Source organism: Lissotriton helveticus, chromosome 12 (genome assembly GCF_964261635.1).
Source record: "Lissotriton helveticus chromosome 12, aLisHel1.1, whole genome shotgun sequence".
In the NCBI taxonomy this organism is placed as follows: Eukaryota; Metazoa; Chordata; class Amphibia; order Caudata; family Salamandridae; genus Lissotriton; species Lissotriton helveticus.
In genome coordinates, this window is record NC_136073.1 from 899,881,112 (window position 1) to 899,902,919 (window position 21,808).

General features: G+C 48.2%; 1 protein-coding gene across 7 annotated transcripts in view; it reads left to right on the top strand.

Moving 5' to 3' along the window:
* Positions 1-21,808, top strand: part of CAMTA2 (calmodulin binding transcription activator 2) — an 809,661-nt gene that overhangs the window by 284,428 nt on the left and 503,425 nt on the right. For 4 of the 7 annotated variants that reach the window (XM_078668358.1, XM_078668359.1, XM_078668362.1 and 1 more), the window contains exons 7-8: positions 17,721-17,874; positions 18,749-18,805. In XM_078668358.1, the coding sequence (XP_078524484.1) occupies positions 17,721-17,874; positions 18,749-18,805 (211 nt within the window). The remainder of the gene's footprint in view (positions 1-17,720; positions 17,875-18,748; positions 18,806-21,808) is intronic. The other 3 variants (XM_078668360.1, XM_078668361.1, XM_078668364.1) reach the window with 1 other exon arrangement.

Below are 21,808 nucleotides of genomic sequence, written 5' to 3' on the forward strand. Positions count from 1 at the left end.
AGTCATACCCATCAAAACCTTCTCCCCCAAAAGATAACATTGGTTTTGGGCACCTATTGAACAGAGCCATTTACCATGGGGTCACTATGCACTCTGATGAGGCAGAGGAGGATTTTCTATTAGACACATTAGAACAATCGCAAAGGTCTGTTCAAATTCTTCCTATAATTAAAGGGGTCGTCAAACATGCTCCAGAGGTATTTAAAGACCCTGCATGTACTAGGATCCTAAACCCTAGAATTGAGAAAAAATATAGGCCTGCACCTGCCGATCCAGCCTACATTAAAGGACAACTACCATTAGATTCACTAGTTGTATAAAATGCTAGGAAAAGGGCAATCTCACAAACGTCAGGTGAAGCGCCCCCACCTGACAAAGAATCTAAAGTCATAGATGCCTCAGGCAAAAGAATAGCTGCGCAAGCTACTAACATATGGCGTATAGCTAACACACAAGCCCTCCTTTCAAGATATGACAGGGCTCATTATGATCAGTTAGATAAACTATTAGAACATCTACCTGACCAATATAAAACGCAGGATAACGACCTTATAAAAGAAGGCAAGCTAATTTCCAATGCCTCAATCAAGTGTGCACTTGATGTGGCAGACACTGCGTCTAGAGCTGTGAACACTAGTGTTCTACTTAGAAGACATGCGTGGCTACGCATTTCAGGATTTAAACAGGAAGTGCAAACTACCATTTTAAATCAACCATTTAATCAAAATCAATTGTTTGGACCAGAGGTAGACACAGCACTTGAAAAGATGAAGAAGTATACAGAGACTAGAAATTTTTGGGAGCTTTACAGTCCACACAAGCTAAAAGTTCCTTTGGTCGCTCCTTCTACAGAGGAGGCTCCAAACAAACTGGAGCAGACAATACAACATCCTTCAAATCTAACACGCAAACATCCTATAACAAAGGTTATTTTAGAGGAGGATATAGAGAGAATAACAACAAAGGAAGAGGTCGGGGTAACAACAATAATCAAACCTCTCGCACCACAAAACAGTGACTTTCCTCTGCTTACCCAACAGCATTCCACTCCTGTGGGGGGCAGATTAACACAGTTCCTACCTGTCTGGAATTCCATTACAACAGACAAGTGGGTAAGTCAAATTATCCAGTATGGCTACTGCTTGGAACTTACAGCAACCCCTCCATACATAGCACCCAAACAGCGTCCAATGTTTGCAGAACATCTTACTCTGCTCAAACAAGAAGTCCTGTCACTTCTACAGAAGGACGCAATGAAGAATGAAGAAAGACATTTGTACAGCGCACGTTCACCAGCGGCTCCTTGGCGCTTTGGGACTGACTGACAGTGCCAGCAGAGCAGGAGGATTTTAATCAAATGCCTGTGCAAACAGCCACGTCTTCAGGGCTCTCCTGAACACCTGGTAGGAGGAGATGTGGCGAAGGTCAGGGGGGAGGGAGTTCCACAGGCAGGGAGCTTGTGAGGCAAATCTAAGGCCCCCAAGCCTTTTACGGTTGAACGTGCAGGTGGAGAGGAGATGAAGGCCAGCCGAACGAAGTGTTCGGGAGGGGTTGTATCGATGGAGTAGAGCGCCAATGAAGGAGGGACCTTGATTAGTGAGGGCAAGGTAGGTGGTGCAGGCCACCTTGAAATGACTGCGCTGGACTATCGGGAGCCAGTGTAGGCTTTTCAGGAGCAGTTTCACAGAGCAATACTTCGGCTGCCGGAATATCAATCTGGCAGCCTGGTTTTGGGCGAGTTGGAGTTGGTGGGACTGGTAAAGAGGAATCCCAATGTAAAGGGAATTCGCATTATCTAAGCGAGACACTACTAAGCCCAGTACAAAGTGAGCCAGGGCATCGTGGGTAAGGAAGCTGCTAATCTTCCTGACGCAATAGAACTAGTTCCTTTACAACACCAACAAAGGAGGGACACTAAGACCAATTCTCGACCTCAGGCCCCTCAATCATTACATGCAATCAGATCATTTTCATATGATCACTTTACAACAAGTGCTTCCACTGCTGCAACAAGGTGATTTCCTTACAACACTAGATTTAAAGATTTAAAGGACGCCTACTTCCACATTCCGATACATCCTGGTCACAGGAAGTATCTAAGGTTTGTATTCCATTTGGAGTTACAACAGCACCAAGAGTATTCACAAAGTGCCTAGCAGTAGTAGCAGCACATCTCAGGAGACAACAATACATGTCTTCCCTTATCTAGACGATTGGCTCATAAAAGCCAAGTCATTCGATCAGTGTATCCAACACACACATCAGACAATTCAAACATTGCACGACTTAGGGTTCGCAATCAACTACACCAAGTCACACATGCAGCCCTCTCATATACATCAGTATCTAGGGGCTACAATAAACACGCCTACAGCTGTAGCGTATCCCAGTCCAGCAAGGATACAGAGCATTCAAGCCTTAGTCACAGTCTTCCAACATCAACAAGCTCTGCAAGCCAGAGTGTTCATAAGACTAATAGGCATGATGGCATCTTGCATCTTCATAGTACCATATGCAAGACTGCAGATGCGTCCGTTACAGGAATGTTTAACACAACATTGGAACCAGGCTCAAGGGCAACTAACAGACATGGTGTTGGTAGACAGCCGCACACATCACTCTCTGCAGTGGTGGAACACCAAAAACTTGACGGCCGTTCCTCGAACCTGTTCTCACAGCAGACGCATCTCTCACAGGATGGGGAGCCCATCTCCTACATCATACAACTCAAGGACAATGGAACATTCAACAGAAATTGTTCCATATCAACCATCTAGAGCTGCTAGCAATATTCTTAGCACTCAAAACATTCCAAGTGCAAGTACAAAACAAAGTTGTATTCATCCGGACGGACAACATGACAGCTATGTATTATATACAAAAACGGGGAGGATGGGGGGATACACTCTCTACAACTGTCCCAGCTTGCACAGAGCATTTGGAGATGGGCCATTCCACAAAATATATATCTGCTGGCAGAGCACCTTCCAGGAGTTCACAATCAGATAGCAGATCTGTTGACTCGGCAGACAGAACAAATTCACGAATGGGAACTACATCCGCAAGTTCTTCAACCATTTTTTCACAAGTGGGGTCATCCAGACATAGATCTGTTCGTCACACACGAAAACGCAAAATGCCCAACCTTCGCCGCCAGGTTTCCACACCCGCTGTCCAAGGGAAATGCGATATGGATGAACTGGTCAGGCAGATTTGCGTACGCTTTTCCGCCACTACCACTAATACCATTAGTAGTACGCAAGCTCAGACAACAGTCTCTCAAATTAATCCTGGTAGCTCCCACATGGGCACGCCAACTATGGTTCACCACACTGTTAGAACTCTCTCTAGTTCCACACCAAAAGTTACGACTTACTCCATCCCTGCTAACACAGAACCATGGAGACGTCCGACATCCAGACCCAAATCAACTGAATCTGGCAATCTGGCTCCTGAAGTCTTAGAGTTTGGTTATCTTAACCTACCTCCAGACTGTATGAACATCATTAAAGAGGCCAGGAGACCTACTACCAGAGCTTGTTATGCTGCTAAATGGAAGAGATTTGCCATGTATTGCAACAATAACCAAATTGATCCCCTGGATGCTTCTATCCAAAATATCATTTGCTACCTTTTACATTTACAAAGGTGTAACTTAGCATATTCTTCCATACGCCTGCACCTTGCAGCAATTGCAGCATATTTTCAAAACAGACACCATCTGTCTCTTTTTAGAGTACCTGCAATTCAAGCATTTATGGAAGGATTAAAAAGAATAATTCCACCCAGGTTACCACCTTCTCCAGTGTGGAACCTAAACGTGGTTCTTACAAGGTTCATGGGACCCCCTTTTGAACCTTTACACGAATGTGAACTGCAATTCCTCACATGGAAAACAGCTTTCCTTATAGCTATTACCTCTCTTAGAAGTGTAAGTGCGAAACAAGCTTTCATAATACAAGAACCTATTTTACAACTACATCGTAACAAAGTGGTTCTAAGAACTAATCCTAAATTTCTTCCAAAAGTCATTACTCATTTTCATTTAAACCAATCTGTAGAGTTATCTGTGTTTTTCCAAAACCCTGACTCTGTAGTAGAAAGAGCTCTACACACACTAGATGTTAAAAGAGCTCCTCTCTACTACATATATAGGACTAATTATTTTCGAAAAACAAAACAATTGTTTGAATCTTTCTCTCCACCTCATAAAAGCAACCCCATCTCTAAGGGTGGAATTGCAAGGTGGATTGTAAAATGTATACAAGTATGCTATCAGAAAGCGAAACGTACATTAACAGTTCCTCCTAGAGCGCACTCCACATGCAAGCTAGGAGCCTCTATGGCTTTCTTAGGGAACACCCCCCTAGAAGACATATGCAAGGCAGCAACATGGTCTACAATGTACACCTTCACTAAACACTACTGTGTTGATGTGCAAGCCAAGCAGCAATCTGCAGTGGGCCAAGCTGTCCTTAAACCTCTTTTTCAAACAACTGCAACAGATACAGGTGACCACCTCTAGAGGAGACACTGCTGCACAATCGATGCAAAAGTGTAGTATCTGCAGCTCATTTGCCTCGAACGGAAAATGCTACTTACCAGTATGCATCTGTTCTTGGCATGTAGAGCTGCAGATCACTACACTCCCTCCCGCCTCCCCGGGACTTGTATCTGTTCCAGTTTTATCTTACTTAGATGCACACGCATGGACATCTTTTTCTTTACTTCTACTAACTCCATCATTTCCCATCATGGCGAAAAACAATCTAAGGATGGAGCCGATGCCCATGCGCACTATCGTCCAAGGGAGGAGTCACCTATCTCGTGACTACAAAAGACTGCTTCCAAGACGACAACAGCATGCACTCAACCGAGCCCAACACCAGGTGGCGATCTAATGCAAAAGTGTAGTGATCTGCAGCTCTACATGCCAAGAACAGATGCATATTGGTAAGTAGCATTTCCCTTTTGGGGGATGTCCAGAATACCCTAATGGACTTGCCCTTTGATGGCCGTTGCCTTTTTGCTACAAAGCGAACAACGCTCTAGAGCGTTTCAAGGACTCACGGGCTACGCCCAAGTCCTTGGGCCTCTCCAGCCGCCCTGCACAATCTGCTTTTCGCCCCTTTCGTGGCTACAGAAAAGGTGCCGCACTACCTCCCGCCCAGAGCCCCAGGCTGCAGCAAGTTTCCCAATCTTCGCGAGGCCGGGACATGGGAACCACCGCTTCTCCCCTGCAGCAGCCTTCAAACCTTCCTAGTCTGACTTTTCAGGGCCATCAAACATCAGTGGGCTGCAGGATACGCCATCAACTCCCCCACAGGCGCACCATCACGTCAGACATGTGGGGTTTGCTAATACTCCGAAGGGGCTACTCCCTCCCCTTCGAGACTACCCCTCCAGCCATGGCACCTCAATACCACCACATATCGGAGGATCACCTAGGCCTTCTCCAACAGGAAGTAGCGGCTCTCTTGGCCAAGGGAGCCATCGAGCGCGTTCCGGTCCCAAAAGTAGGGCGTGGTTGTTACTCCCACTATTTTCTGGTTCCCAAGAAGGACAAGGACCTGCATCCTATCTTGGATCTCAGGAATGTCAACCGCTTCCTCCAGAAGAAGTTCAAGATGTTGAGCTCGCTCAGGTCTTGTCTGCACTCAACCCTGGAGACTAGATGGTAGCATTGGGCTTGCAGAATGCTTCTTTTCACATTCTCGTCCTGCCGGTCTACCGGCGTTACCTGCGTTTTACGGTAGGCCACGAGCACTTTCAGTTTACCGTGCTCCCCTTTGGCCTTACGAAAGTGATGGCGGTGGTCGCAGCTCATCTGCGCAGGTCGGGGGTTTCAGTCTTCCCCTATCTCGACGACTGGCTGTTGAAGGCGGGCTCGTCCCAGGCAGTCGTCTCCCACCTCCAGACTACGGCAAACCTCCTGCATTTGGTGGGGATCTCCATCAATGTGCCAGAAGTCACACCTGATTCTCTCTCAGAAGCTCTTTTTTGTCGGGCAGTTCTGGACATGACGTGGTTTCGGGTTTATCCTCGAACAGTGAGTCCGGGACATTCGGGCTATTATTCCGATCTTTCAGCCTCTATCCCGGGTTTCGATCAGGATGACCCTGAGGCTGCTGTGCCTCATGGCCTCCTGCATCCTGCTGGTCGATCATGCCAGGTGGCATACGCGGGCTCTGCATTGGGACCTGAAGTTCCATTGGGCGCAGCATCAGGGAAATCTGTCCGATTGCGTCCAGATCTCGGAGGGGACTGCATGACAATTGCAGTGGTGGCTCACGAACCAGGATTGGGTAAACGGCTGATCCCTCTCCCTTCCCCAACCAGAGCACACAGTGGTGACAGACTCATTCCTTCTAGGATGGGGTGGCTACATGGGAGAAGCGGAGATCAGAGGTCTTGTCTCCGGCGGAGTCTGGGTTCCATATCAACCTTCTGGAGCTCCGGGCGATCCGTCTTGAACTGAAGGCATTCCTTCCCTCTGTCCAGGGAATAGTAGTGCAGGTGTTCATGGACAACACCACTGCTACTTGAACGCCAGGGCGGACGAACTCAGCTGCAGGTGCCTGATGGATCACAAATGGCGTCTTCACTCGGAGGTGGTGCAAGTCTCTTTCAACTGTGGGGAGAGCCTTGGTTAGAGCTATTTGCCACTGAAGAGAACGCGCAATGTCAGCAATTCTGCGCATTGGAATTCCAAAGGCGGCACTCGCTATGCGACGCTTTTCGTCACGAGTGGAGTTGCAGTCTGTTGTATGCCTTCCTGCCTATACCACTTCTGCCCAGAGTGCTGAAGAAGATCAGGCGCGACTGGGTTCAAGTCATCCTTGTGGCTCCGGATTGGGCACGAAGAGTCTGGTATCCCGCTTCTCAACATCGCCATCGATTCTCCCTCTTTGGGAAGGATCTTCTGTCGCAGCAACAGGGGATGGTCCTCCACCCGAAACCTGTCCAGTCTCTGCCTCCTTGCATGGAGATTGAGCGGCTGCAGTTGACCTCATTTGACCTGCCTCCCGAAGTTTGTGAGGTAATCTTGGGTTCGAGGCATGTGGGCTGCTAAATTCATATCTGATGCATAGATCGCCGCCTAGTGTTGGGTCCGGATGATTGCACATTGTTGTCCTGGAAGAGTCTTCGAAGTATCACGAGATAGGTGGCTCCTCCCCTGGACTACAGTGCGCATGGGCATCGACTCCATCCCCAGATTGTTTTTTTCCGCCATTGGGTTCGGATGTGGTTTCGACGTCTCCGTGTCGGAACCGATAAACTTTCATCTTAAGGCCAAAAGGCCTTCGTTACCTGCGTCGGTATTGTTTGCGTACGGTCTCGAGCGTCGCCCGGCTCTCTAAGCCGGATATCTCCGGAGTCGACTAACTCCTCGGACATCGAGGCCTTCTCGTCGCAGCAAGATTCGACGAACTTAACATGGAGCGGAGCCCGTTCAAGTTCTGCCCCGTCTGTGGATCCAAATATCCACACATCGATGTGCATCCGGTCTGTAATAAGTGCCTTTCGCCGGACCACAACGAAGAAAACTGCATGGCCTGCTCCAAGTTCAGGTCCAAGAAGACGCTCAAGCTTCGGCGCGCGGTGCGCCTTGAGGCCCAGCGAGCGACCCCGGCACCCGACAACATCTTCGGCGACCCCGACGAGGAAGGCGATAGCCATCATCTCCAGATTTCGCCACCGTCGACGGAGGTCCTGGCCGATCCAGAGGAATAATTCGGAGGACAGGCCCCAGACCTTGAATACTTCGAGGAGGTAGGGGACGACGAAGAAGTTTATGGGGCCGTGGAAGATAGCTCAGGGGAAGAGCTATGCCCCGAGGTCTACGTTGTTGAGGCTCAGGTCACGGGATCGCCACTCGGCCTTACCCACGACCATGCACCGCTCTCCCCGGCCCCGCCTTCTGGCCCGGCCACGGACACTCAAGCGGAGCCGCAATTGCCCGTTTCAAAACCGAAACCGAAACCTTCGGATCCTACGGGACACAAGATGGCCGACGTTCAGTCGAAAACGAAACCTACGGACTCGACAAAACCTAAGATGGCCGACGTCCTACAAAAAATAACAAAGCCTGCTCCTTCATCGACTCCGTCGGCCTCCGGCACACAAAAGTCGAAGAAGGCTGTTGAGTCGACAGCGCCGCAGAAGGTACACAAAGAACCCTCCTCCAAGAAGGCCGTCTACCAGACGTCGACCTCGGTGGCTCCGGCGCGGACACCTAAACCTCTTGAGACGCCTTCGGGCGCTGCTACGGCGCCGTCCGGTAAACGCACGGCCGACCCAAAGTCGACTAAAAGCCACGAACCAAAGGCCGCTAGCTCAACGCATCAGCACAAGGATGCGGGATCTACAGCATCGGCGCCAAAACCTTCAACAGAGCCCCGAAGCATTGCGGCCGAAGATTCGTCGACGCCAATACCGTCGACAACACACAACACCGACGACTCCGAAGATCGGCCGTCGGTTCCGAAACCCTCTGCCTCCTTTACGAAGCAGGTTACTGACTCCCTTAAAGGTATAAAGGAAAAGGCATTATCGTCCACGGCTTCCACGCCATCGGCTCCGAAATCGGTGGACACACCTCAGAAGTCCTCAAGCAAGCTTCTTTACACTCTGCCACCAAAAGTGGCCCCAAAGGCCTTCGCAACCACGTCGGTGCCAAAACCGTTGGATACATTAACACCAAAAGGCCTCTCGGATCCATATATTGCCTCTGAGGAGCAATCTGCGCATTGTATCGATGCCCACACAGGAAAATTGACCCTTTATAAAAGGAAAATCACTTCCCAGCCACTGGAATCGTATGTTATTCCACTAAAGAAGAAGAGGCCGGCACAAGACGTTCCTTTACTTGTAGAGCCTATTCTGCCTCCACCGAGAAGGAGTCCATCGCCTTCCCCCAACCAATCAGGAGGGGATGATGATGAACAGCAGGACCAATACAATTTCCCAGTGGACAATGACCCTGATGTTCAGCAGGACTCATATGGCGACGCTGGGGACCAAAGTGGGCATCAGGTGGTACATGATCCACAAGGTTTTGGGGCACGTACATCTCCAACAGAGGATTCTGCTGCATTTAATGCTTTACTCGAACGGGCAGCAGCAAATCATAATGTGGACATGCATGCTGACCCGGTAGAAGAAGACTTTATTTGACACTTTCTCCGTCTCGGAGAGAACAGTTAAAATACTTCCTATGCTTAAAGGTGTCTTTAAACATGCCCCAGAGATCTTTAAGGAACCTACCAGGGCAAGGGTGGTGAACCCACGTATCGAGAAAAAATACAGGCCAGCACCTGGAGATCCTGCATATATTCGAGGACAGTTGCCCCTGGACTCGTTGGTGGTCGCAAATGCCCGCAAGAGGGCAAACTCCCAAACAACGGGTGAAGCTCCTCCCCCAGACAAGGAGTCGAAAGTGCTTGAGGCATCGGGCAAGAGGGTGGCAGCGCAGGCTGCCAATGTATGGCGTATCGCAAACACGCAGGCACTATTGGCACGATACGATAGGGCGCATTACGACACCCTAGAACAGCTCCTTCAACACCTACCTGATGAGTTTAAAGAAGCAGCCGAAACACTCATACAAGAGGGAAAGCTTATCTCCAACTCTGCAATAAAGTGTGCACTTGATGTGGCAGATACAGCGGCTAGGGGGATTAACACTAGCGTCATGTTGAGGCGACAAGCTTGGCTTCGTATATCTGGGTTTAAGCCTGACATCCAAACTACAATCCTCAACCAGCCCGTCAATCCTGACACCCTGTTTGGTCCAGATGTAGACACCACCCTTGAAAAGATTAAAAAGGACAACGAGACTGCTAAGTCCATGGGGGCGCTTCAGTCTCAACAATTCAGGGGAAACACTTTTCGTCGCTCAGGAGCACGTGGTGTTACCAGAGGACAATTGGGCCAACAAACACAATATGCGAGGGGTGGTGCGCAATCCTCGTACCCCAAGCAGGGTAGAGGGGGTTACAGAGGCAACAGTGCCAAGGGCAGAGGCAGAGGAAACAACAACTCCCGCTCCTCTGCCGCCAACAAACAGTGACTCTCTGTCACTGCCCCCCGACCATACCACTCCGGTCGGGGGGAGACTCCAGCAGTTCCTGCCAGTCTGGACGTCCATCACCACGGACAGGTGGGTGAGAAAACTTATCCAGTACGGTTACTGTTTGGAGTTGATATCCACTCCCCCTAACATTCCCCCAAAACACCGTCCTATGTCGGCAGAGCACTTGCACTTATTGCAGCAGGAAGTACTGGTGATGCTGCAAAAAGGCGCAATCGAGCTCGTACCGGTGGAGGAGGAAGGAACAGGAGTCTATTCCCTGTCAAGAACTCCAGGCCCTACAACTAGAGCTAAAGGGTCAGCTCCCTACTCATCAGCACAACCATCTGCTCGATCCAGTGTTTGCTAACTGGGAGGATGTCACTACGCTTCCCCCCGTGCCTCTCCCCTGGACCGATCATTTCCTGGTACCATTTGCAATCTCCCTCCCAAAACAGAAGGTGCTAGATCCCTCCCCCCTCAACTACCCCAGGCGTAATTGGGCCAGGTTCTCTTTACCTGACTTCAACGAAGCCCTTATAGCAGAGGGCCCCCCCTGGGGGTGACGACGCGGATACGGCAAACAAACTGCTCAACGCTCGTATTACTGCGGCCCTTGACCTCACGGCCCCCTTGGGCCACTCAAAGGGGGATGGTCGCAAACAAAGAACGGCACCCTGGTTCAACAAGGAACTACGGAGTGCCAAGAAGAACTGTAAACGGGCAGAAAGGCAGTGGCGGTCAGCCTATGACAGCCTAGTAAGAGAAAAATATCTCACTAACAGACGACTATACCACAATCTAATCAAAAAAGCTAAAACGGACTACTATGCCACTAGAATTATGGATGCTGAAAATTCAGCCAAGGAATTATTCTGTGTCTACAAATCCCTGGCTGTCCCCCAGTCCTCGACAGAACTAGAGGACCGATCAGTCACAGCATGCAATCGCATTGCTGAGTATTTCAGCGACAAAGTTTCCAAAATCTATTCAGCATTCCCTATCCTACCGGTGGCAGGAGGGGAGATTAAAATCCATGACAGAGAGGATGAGGGACAAAATGTGTTGCTTAAATTCTCCACTCCACCAGGAGAAGACCTGATCAGAATTTGTAAATCAGTAAAGTCAGGTTCCCCACGGGACCCATCATCTCCCAAACGGTTGGGCGATAGCTTGACGACACTCGAACCATACATTAGGCATCTGCTGGATACTTCTTTTAACTCCAGCAGTTTGCCTATGGAATGGAAACAAGCTGTGGTGCTTCCCCTCCGCAAGAAGCCCAATATCAGCTTCGATAAGCTGGAGAATCTGCGTCCCATCTCCCTTCTACCCTACTTCTCCAAAGTGGCAGAGAAGGTGGCCAACTTGCAATTAATGCAATTTGTGGAGAACACGAGCCTCCTACACCCTACCCAGTTTGGATTCCGGCCCCGACACTCAACGGAGTCGGCTCTCCTCATGGCAACCGAAACCATCAGGCAGGGTGTTGACGAGGGCCACACCATGGCCCTGATCCTATTAGACCTGAGCGCCGCGTTCGACACTGTAGCTCATTCCATCCTGCTACAGTGTCTGAACAATGGAGGGGTAGGAGGCGCAGCTCTAAAATGGATCCAGTCGTTTCTATCCGGACGTGGTTTCCAAGTCAGACTGGGTGACTGTTACTCAGAGCGAGTGGCCCTCGATCAGGGGGTCCCGCAGGGCTCGTCTCTGAGCCCGACACTTTTTAATCTTTATGTTGCGCCGGTTGCCACTATAGTGGAAAGTCACGGCCTGCGCATGGTATCGTACGCTGACGATACACAACTCGTCATCTCCCTATCGCGAGCGCCCGGTCTGTCGGCAGACATCTTCAGAGCATGCATGCAAGATCTTGCTGCCTGGATGTCTGCCAACTGTCTCAAGCTCAACGGAGGCAAGACTGAGGTGCTGGTGGTGGGGGGAGACCAAGCAGCCTGGACATCAGAGTGGTGGCCACCCTGCCTAGGACCCACACCAGTCCCATGCCAGGAGGCAAGGAATCTCGGTGTTTGGTTCGACTCTAAACTCACTTTCGGACCTCAGGTCAACCGTGTGATCGGCTCATGCTTTGGGACCCTCAAGATCCTTAGGAAGGTCTTGGAGTTCATTCCCATCAAAGCCCGCCAAACACTTGTGCATGCCTTAGTCACCTCCAAAATGGACTATGGCAACCTGCTCTACTTGGGGACCCTCGAGAAGAACTTAAATCGTCTGCAGGTCTTACAAAATGCCGCAGCCCGGCTGGTCCTCAGACGGCCTAGAAGATCAGCCTCAAAATCCGCGCTTCAAGCACTCCACTGGCTCCCGGTGAGAAACAGGGTGAAATTCAAAGCACTCTGCACGTGCCACCGGATCATCAACGGTAGGGCACCTCTCCCCTTGCAAGACCTTCTGACACAATATGAGCCTGTGCGTTCCCTCAGATCATCTGGCACGCGACGCCTGGCCATTCCTAAGGTGTCCAAAGCCAGGATGGGTGGCAGGTCCTTTAGGTACCTGGCAGCGTCCAGTTGGAATGAACTCCCTGTGGCGCTCCGCCTGGAACCCTCAGAGGCCACCTTTAGAGCTAAACTGAAAACACTTCTCTACTCCCAATAGTGATTCTCCTCCCTCCCCTCCAGCCTGCACTAGGATCTCAGCGCGGGGACACGCCGTCGGCGTCACCATGCGCTCTATAAATCCCCCTATATATATATACTTCCTCATCCCAAAGAAGGACGGATCACTCAGACCTATTCTGGATCTACGTCCCCTCAACATGTACATACTGTCAGAACACTTCCACATGCTGACACTGCAACAAATCCTTCCCCTGCTCAATCAAGGGGACTTCCTAGCAACCTTGGACCTCAAGGATGCTTATTTCCACATACCACTCCACCCATCCCACAGAAAATACCTCAGGTTTACCATTCTAAACAGGCACTATCAGTTCAAAGTCCTGACCTTCGGGGTAACTACTGCCCCCAGAGTGTTTACAAAGTGTCTGGCGACAGTGGCAGCGCACCTCAGGAGACAGAACATACATGTCTACCCGTACCTAGACGACTGGCTTGTTCAAGCAAAGTCGGAACAACAGTGCGCCGCGGACATGTCCCACACTATTCAGCTCCTTCACAGCCTGGGGTTCTCGCTAAACTACCCGAAGTCGCACCTTCAACCAGCCCATGTGCGGCAGTATCTGGGCGCGACAATAAACACCCTGACTGCTATGGCTCAGCCAAACCCAGTCAGAATCGACAGCATTCAGTCGCTGTGCCAAAAATTCAGACCACAACACTCCCTCCCAGCGAGAGTGTTCATGCAGTTGATAGGCATGATGGCCTCCTGCATCTTCATAGTCCCGCACGCGAGGCTGCACATGCGCCTGCTCCAAGAATGCTTGGCAAATCAGTGGACACAGGCTCAGGGACAGCTAACAGACCTAGTGTTGGTGACCGGTCGGGCATACAACTCTCTGCATTGGTGGAATCCACACAACCTTTGCAAGGGCCGACCGTTTCAAGAGCCAGTGCCACAGATAATCCTAACAACGGACGCATCTCTCCAAGGGTGGGGAGCCCATGTGCTCCACTACACTGTGCAGGGACTGTGGTCCACCCAGCAGCAGAAGTTGCACATCAACTACCTAGAATTGATGGCAATCTTCATGGCGCTCAAGTCCTTCAAAGTACATCTGTGCAACAAAGTCGTGTTGATCCGGACGGACAACATGACAGCCATGTACTACATCCAGAAGCAGGGAGGTACTCACTCTCCACAGCTGTCTCATCTGGCTCAGAGCATGTGGAAGTGGGCCATTCAGAGGAACATCTTCCTCATGGCAGAACACCTCCCGGGCAAGGACAATCAGATGGCGGATCTGCTCAGCAGGTACAGCCATCAAATGCACGAGTGGGAGTTACATCCATCAGTACTCCACCCGTACTTCCAGCAATGGGGTCATCCAGAGATAGACCTGTTTGCCACAAGGGAAAACGCAAAATGCCAAAGCTTTGCCGCCAGGTTCCCTCACCCAGAATCGCAAGGGAATGCGATATGGATGAACTGGTCAGGCAAATTTGCGTACGCTTTTCCCCCAGCGCCTCTCATTCCGCTGGTGGCAAGAAAGCTAAAGCAACACTCAATGACTCTCATCCTGGTTGCTCCAACATGGGCACGCCAACCATGGTACACCACGTTTCTAGAACTTTCCGTGGTACCGCATCAAAGGCTGCATCTCACATCCCGGCTCTTGACGCAGAACCATGGCGACATTCAGCACCCAGATCCGCAACAGCTCAATCTGGCGATCTGGCTCCTGAAGTCTTAGAATTTGGCTACCTCAACCTGCCCCCGGAATGCATGGACATCATCCGGGAGGCACGTAAGCCCACTACCCGAGCTTGCTATGCAGCTAAATGGAAGCGGTTTGTCATGTACTGTGCAGACAACAAGATCAACCCGCTAGATGCATCCATTCCTAACATCATCTGCTATTTGTTACATCTTTACAAATGCAATCTAGCGTACGCTTCCATTCGGATACATTTATCCGCCATAGCGGCTTATCTCCAGAATAGGCAACACCTCTCTGTTTTCAGAGTGCCTGCCATTAAAGCCTTCCTAGGAGGACTGAAGCGGGTCATTCCTCCAAGAACACCGCCAGCTCCAGTGTGGAACCTCAATGTGGTCCTCACTAGGCTGATGGGCCCACCTTTTGAGCCGCTGCACTCCTGCGAGATTCAGTTTCTCACATGGAAGGTGGCTTTTCTCATTGCTATTACTTCGCTCAGACGTGTTAGTGAGCTGCAAGCGCTCACAATCCAAGAGCCCTTCATACAAATACATGCCAACAGGGTGGTGCTCCGCACTAACCCCAAATTCCTTCCTAAAGTGGTGTCACAGTTTCATCTCAACCAAACTATTGACCTGCCTGCATTCTTCCAAAACCCACAAACAGTAGCAGAAAGAATGCTTCATACATTAGACGTTAGGAGGGCGCTAATGTACTACATTGACAGAACACAACACTTTAGAAAGACACAACAACTTTTTGTTGCCTTCTCAGCACAGCACAAAGGCAACCCCATTTCCAAAGCAGGAATAGCCAGATGGATTGTTAAGTGCATTCAAATCTGTTATCAAAAGGCTAAACGCACTTTAACAGTACCCCCAAGGGCGCACTCCACACGCAAATTGGGGGCCTCCATGGCTTTCCTGGGGAACATTCCCTTAGAGGACATTTGTAGAGCAGCCACATGGTCTACACCACACACATTTACCAAACATTACTGTGTGGATGTGCATTCAAAACAGCAAGCAGCTGTAGGACAGGCTGTTCTCAAGACACTTTTTCAAGCTTCTGCAGCTGGCACGGGCAACCGCCGTTAATGGATGGACTGCTATGTATTCTATGCATCAGATATGAATTTAGCAGCCCACATGCCTCGAACTGAATATGCTACTTACCAGTATGCATCTGTTCTTGGCATGTAGGGCTGCTAACATTCATATCGCCCGCCCTCCTCCCCGGTACCCGTAGCGGCTGCAGATACTCTCTCTATATTCATCATTAGCATGGACATCCTTTACACTGTTTCACTCCATCTCTGCCACAATGGCTAAAAACAATCTGGGGATGGAGTCGATGCCCATGCGCACTGTAGTCCAGGGGAGGAGCCACCTATCTCGTGATACTTCGAAGACTCTTCCAGGACAACAATGTGCAATCATCCGGACCCAACACTAGGCGGCGATCTATGCATCAGATATGAATGTTAGCAGCCCTACATGCCAAGAATAGATGCATACTGGTAAGTAGCATATTCACTGCCAGGCGTCCCTCCACTAAGATGGTATACGCCTGCTGGTGGAACAAATTTGTGGCATGGTGCACAGAAAAGGCTGTGGATCCTCTTTCTGCCCCTCTTTCTGATGTTCTCTTGTTTCTCCTTTCTTAGCCCAGCATGGCTCTGCTCTGGGCACTATCAAGGGCTATCGTTCGGCCATCTCTGCCTTCCTTCGGCTTCCAGATCAGCCTTCTCTTTTCAAGTCCCCGGTTGTTAATCGTTTCTTAAAAGGCATAACTAATCTCTTTCCTCCTATTCCCTTTGTTATGCCTCAGTGGGACTTGAATCTAGTCTTAACTTATTTAATGTGCGCTCCCTTTGAGCTGCTTCACAACTGTCCTTAAGGCTTCTGACGCTTAAAACTGCATTCCTGGTAGCCATCACATCTTCCAGGAGAGTGAGTGAGCTCCAGGCCATTTCCTCCAAGCCTCTTTTCCTGTCTGTCCATCCAAACAAGGTGGTTCTCAGGACTCATCCATCCTTCCTGCCCAAGGTCGTCACTGCCTTTCATATCGGGCAGACCATCACTTTGCCCTCCGCATCCTTCCAAAGAGGGGGAGAGGCTCCACTGTCTGGACCCAAAACGTGGGCTCTCCTTTTATCTGGATTCCACCAAACAGTTCCGGGTGGATGACCAGCTCTTTGTTGGCTACGTGGGCACCAAGAAAACTCGGCCCGTACACAAGCGGACTATCTCCCAATGAGTCGTTTTGTGTATCAAAGCCTGTTATTTTCTGGCAAAGAAGGAGCCTCCGGTGGGGCTGCGCCCCCATTCCACCAGGGCGACGGCAGCAACTACTGCTTTGGGGCGAGGAGTGCCTCTCAATGACATCTGTCAGGCTGCTGCGTGGGCTTCGTTGCACACATTTACCAAACACTACTGCCTTGATAGTCAAGCCCGGAGAGATGGCTTCTTTGCCCGTTCTGTTCTCCAGGACTTTCTGGTGTGATCTTGGTTCGCAGACCCACCTCCGGGGTTTGTATTGCTGGGGTATCTATTCTAGGAATCTATAACTAACGTGTTTCTTTCAGATGACCCTGTTACTTACCTTAGGTAACTATATATCAGTAAGAAACATTAGTTTCTTATGGATTCCTTGCCACCCCACCCATCCTCCTCGTACTGCAAATTGTTTTCTAGGGTTAAGGATATCCTTTCAGGGCCCTAGTTTTGTGCACTAGTGGTCAGTGTCTTGCATGGTTCTACGTTTCTGGTGCGTAAAATCGTGTACAGTACTGACGTCAGCGTGCGAGGGCGGCATCTAAGTAGCTGTCACGACGTCATCCCGGCGACCACGATGCCAACGACAGACGCAGAGCCGCCCAACGCCACCTTTCCACGCGCAGAGGTACTACTAACAAAAAAACTTTCCGGATCCAGTCTGATGCCCGGGGGTAATTCTAAGGTAAGGAATCTATAACTAACTAATGTTTCTTACAGATATATCGTTACCGAAGGTAAGTAACTTGTTCTACAGAAAGGAACTGCTAGAAAATAGCAGAATTAGCTCAGTTGGTAGGTACTGTCTAGGGATGAGGTAGTATGCTTGGATTGCGTCTGGGACCACAGTCCCAATACCTTCTCCACATGCCAATACTGCTTAGATAAAATACACATGAAGCACCGGAGACTATAAGCGTTACTTAACTGGTATTGCCCAGGTAAATTAGGGATCTCGTTACAACTCATTTGCAGCATAATAGAAATAATACTTAAGTGAGAAGGCTGTTAGTGTGTTATGTCCTCGTATGTCACTGTTTTTCACGGACTCTTCTCTGTTTCCATGGTACAGAATCCAGACATTGTGTTAGTCCACTACCTTAATGTCCCAGCCATTGAGGACTGCGGCAAGATCTGCGGGCCGATCCTCTGCTCCATCAACAGTGACCGGAAGGAGTGGCTCAAGTGGTCAAAGGAGGAGCTCATCAACCAGCTGAAGCCCATGTGTAAGGATGCCGCACGTACCCAGAGCCAATTTTATGTCCTGTATGTAATCTTAAGAAAAGTGTAACACGCTATTGCTCCAGCAGATAACTTTTTGGTGAAGCAATTACATGATTTTTGGACCAATAGTAGTGATAGCCCAATATTATAAAATGAGGGTTCAAACTGAAGATGGGTCCTTTGAACTTCTACACATTGGACATGTGTGTCTAGCTTAAGCTGTTTCTTGGGTTATTTATTGTACCACCAGGAATGATATGGATTAAGAAATATGAATAGGAAGATCCCCAATCTGGTGAAGCACTGTTACAGTTGAGTATCTTTATCATAATAAATACATTGCCCTAAAGGTATCCTCCCCTCAGCAAAAAGTATTTAGCTTTAGTCAAAGGCCTACCAGGGTCCAAGTGAATAATGAATGGTCACTGGTTAGAAGGGACACAGATCACTGCCGCTGGGAAGCGAGCAAGACTAGGCTGTATGATTCCTTCTGGGCGCCTAACTTTAAGGCTGTTCCCTTGGGACACGGGGTGTTTGTATGTACTACAAAAGTAATCTAACATGAAACATGTTATATGTTTTTATACCAGTAAGAAAGTCAGGTAATACTTCATGATTGCATTTATTTCATGGTCAGTCAGAGTGTCACACACTTGTACAAAGTCGCTGCCGAAAGCTTTTCCGTGCACACAATGGCCTGCTTACTGGAAAGCTTGTTCAAAGCACTATTCAGATATTCGTCACGGCTAGGCATGATGAATGTACGCAGTGGAACGCTCATTAAAAGATTTTTAGTAGCTATATTTGTCTAAATCTGATTTTCTCACTGGTATTGCACCAAAATCATGGTCTGTTTCCATGGCATTCTCTCCTCAGATTCCCACCACCTGAATTCTCCCCGTAGTGTAGATCCAGGAGTACTTCAGTTCAAAGGTAAGAAAACAACCAGCGATACTTGCGGATTGGCACACCACTTCTGGCTGCACCTCACGGCCTGCTTGAGTATAAACGAGGAACCAACCTCCAGTGATAGGTATTATGCAAACCATAGTTGCTTTGACTGGCACCGTGTTTTCTGAGGCAATTTTCATACATCTGATGTTTTCTTGAGGCAAGATCTTTAACGAAGTTGAATGTAGCACCTGTTGCCGGTTTACTTTACCACCACCCATTTCCCAGTTATACGCCATTTACGTTTTATAGAAGAGTCACATAAATCATGTCATATATCCAAAAAAAGGTGACAACCATTTTATTAGAATTGTTTGGGTCCAAACTTTTATTTACTGATACTCATTAGAATACTACATAGCCATACAAGTATATTGGGTAAAACATATTTTGTTGATTTGACTTAAAATAATCTTTATGGGCAAAGTTGAGATGAGAAAATGTAGAGTAATTATGTAGTTCATATCAAGAAGGTCAGTTAACACTCAACTTTCAATTGTGTACTATTAAGTGTCAGCACCTGGAGGCAAGGGTTATGCTACGTTTTCTTGCTGTTGCTCCAGTGGCAGCCCTGTCAACAATATTTTGAAAGAAAAACAACTCATTGTACTCCATTGGCTGTCAGTGAACAAAGAACCAGGTGTTAAGCCCTGTATCTCATGCTCAAGAGTTTTCCGTGGTCTTGCAAAATCACCTCGTCCTTACAGCTTTAGGCTCTATCATTCAGACTGAAACCTGAAATCCAATTACAAGCTTCTTTTTGCCATCCAGCATAGAAAGAAGGCTAGGTTAGGGTTCGCTCCGTCAACAGGTTTCGTCCCCAACTATGAAATTCCTTAACACAGGGGATACAAGCAAGGCCTCCCACTTCTTTTTTAGGAAGGCTTTGGAGACATTCTTTTGTGCTAAGTGGTCCTGTAGTTTTATTGACGTTTGCTAGCAGTTATTAGAACCAAGATGGTCTTGGAGGTGAATGTTGCGCTTTACAAATATATTTCCATTCCATTTGTCCACCTATTGCACCATGAAGATATACTCTCAGTACTAAACTATCGAAAACAACTGTGAAATGAAGTTGTCACCATCCTGGAGAAAGAAGCAGTGGAAGAGGTTCCTCATCACCAAAAAGGTGAGGGTATGTATTCCCCTTATTTCTGGTTTGAAAGCAGGATTTCAAACCCATTCTTGATCTCAGAAGCCACGACAAATTCACGAGAAAAGTAAAATTCAGGATGTTTGTTACAACAGATTTACCAACAGTTACATCAAGGGCACTGGATCTATGTATTATAACTTTAGGGCACCTACTTCCATATCCCAGTTGTAGGGAAACATCAGACGTCCTAAGGTTTCTAATGGGTGACAATCATTTCCAATACAAAGTTCTTCCACTTGGACTAAACTTGGTGCCAAAAATATTTCCAAATGTATGTCAGTTGTTGCTGCATAACTGATAAAACATCAGATAAGCTATCCCTATCTAGATGATTGGATATTAAGTCTGCTGGTTAATCAAGTCAAAGGAAGTCATAATTTTTTATGTCAAGTCAAGCCAAAACTTGCTTTATTCGGCAACTGAAAGCCATAAAAACCAACATATTAAAAAGGCAATCATTTCATCAACATAGAGTAACATTTTAAAAACCTTGGTCATTTAAAAAGGATTTAAAAAAAATCCATTGTGTCAATAAAAATACAAGTATTGAGTTTTTTTTAAAAAATAACACAGAAATACATTTTATAAAGTGCAGAGTGCTAAAGACCAAGTGTAAGGGCAAAATATCGAAAGGTGCATATGCAGACATAGTGTAGGCTCTGGGCCCGGCTGCCTATTATAACAACAACTTTTTCCTAAGCCTGGTGGCTTCTGTTATAAAACTTGTAACCCCGAGACAGACCATGGGAAAGGATAACATTTGAAGATACAATAGAGCAGGCCTAACTTGAGCAACATGGCAACCTCTGAGCAGCGGGAGTATGAACCTTTTATGAAGAGAGTGATAAAAATCACAAAAGAAAATAATGTTCAAGGTATCTCGCTCTGAGAAGTTGTCACAGGGGCAGGATTTTTGGGTACCAGCTTTTGCAAAACCTTAGGGAACTGCCCAAAACCAAGGGACCAAAAATCTAGTTAATACAAAGCGGTGAAAGTCATTGTTAACAATAAGTAGATATGGTTGGACTTTTGCTCAGGGAGAGTATAACATACCTTCTCACAGTGGATTTTGCCAACTTGATTTCTTCCCTGAACCCTTGGCATTTAACCAGGAACTGTTGTTTAATAAATCTGACTGCGGATTTAGCCAAGGGTTTGGGTCTTAGGTACATGTTAGGGCAGCCGAGCCACTCTGTCAGATCCATTACATATTTTAGCCAGGGAATGTACTTTGCTCCCGCCAATGTTACACAATAAGTAATTATAAGTTAGTTTATGTTAGTGGTGGGACAAGCCCATATACTCAGCCAGCGCCGCAAAGGGGCTACCGCTATCCGGTCCAAAATGTACCCCATACCTAGTTCTTCGTGTAATATAAAAGGTAGGCTAGTGGGCGGGACAGCCAGAAGCTTATGCAAGAACTTGTTCTCTGCCCCCTGAATATCCTTTCCGTCCTTATAGCACCAGACATCGCATCCATAGGTTTCCATGGGGATGCACTTTTCTTTATAAATATTCAGCAGGGCAGGAAAGGGTTTTGACCCTAGTCTTTTGGCAAAGTTCAAGGTGGCCCCGCTGCTCTGGTTAGGGTGTTAACTTTTTGTGTTATTTGGGCACGCCAGGATCCATTCTCTTCAAATAGTACCCCTAAATAAGGGAAGGTCGGGACTTTGGTTAATTCAACCCCCTTACAGTAAAATTTGGCCTATGAGGCCTATCTGTGGCCTATGGACATAGTGTGTGATTTTATAAAATTAGTGGTCAGGTCTAGGGAATCCATAAAAGCTATAAAACTATCTAAGAGTAATTGGAGACCCACAGCAGCTCTG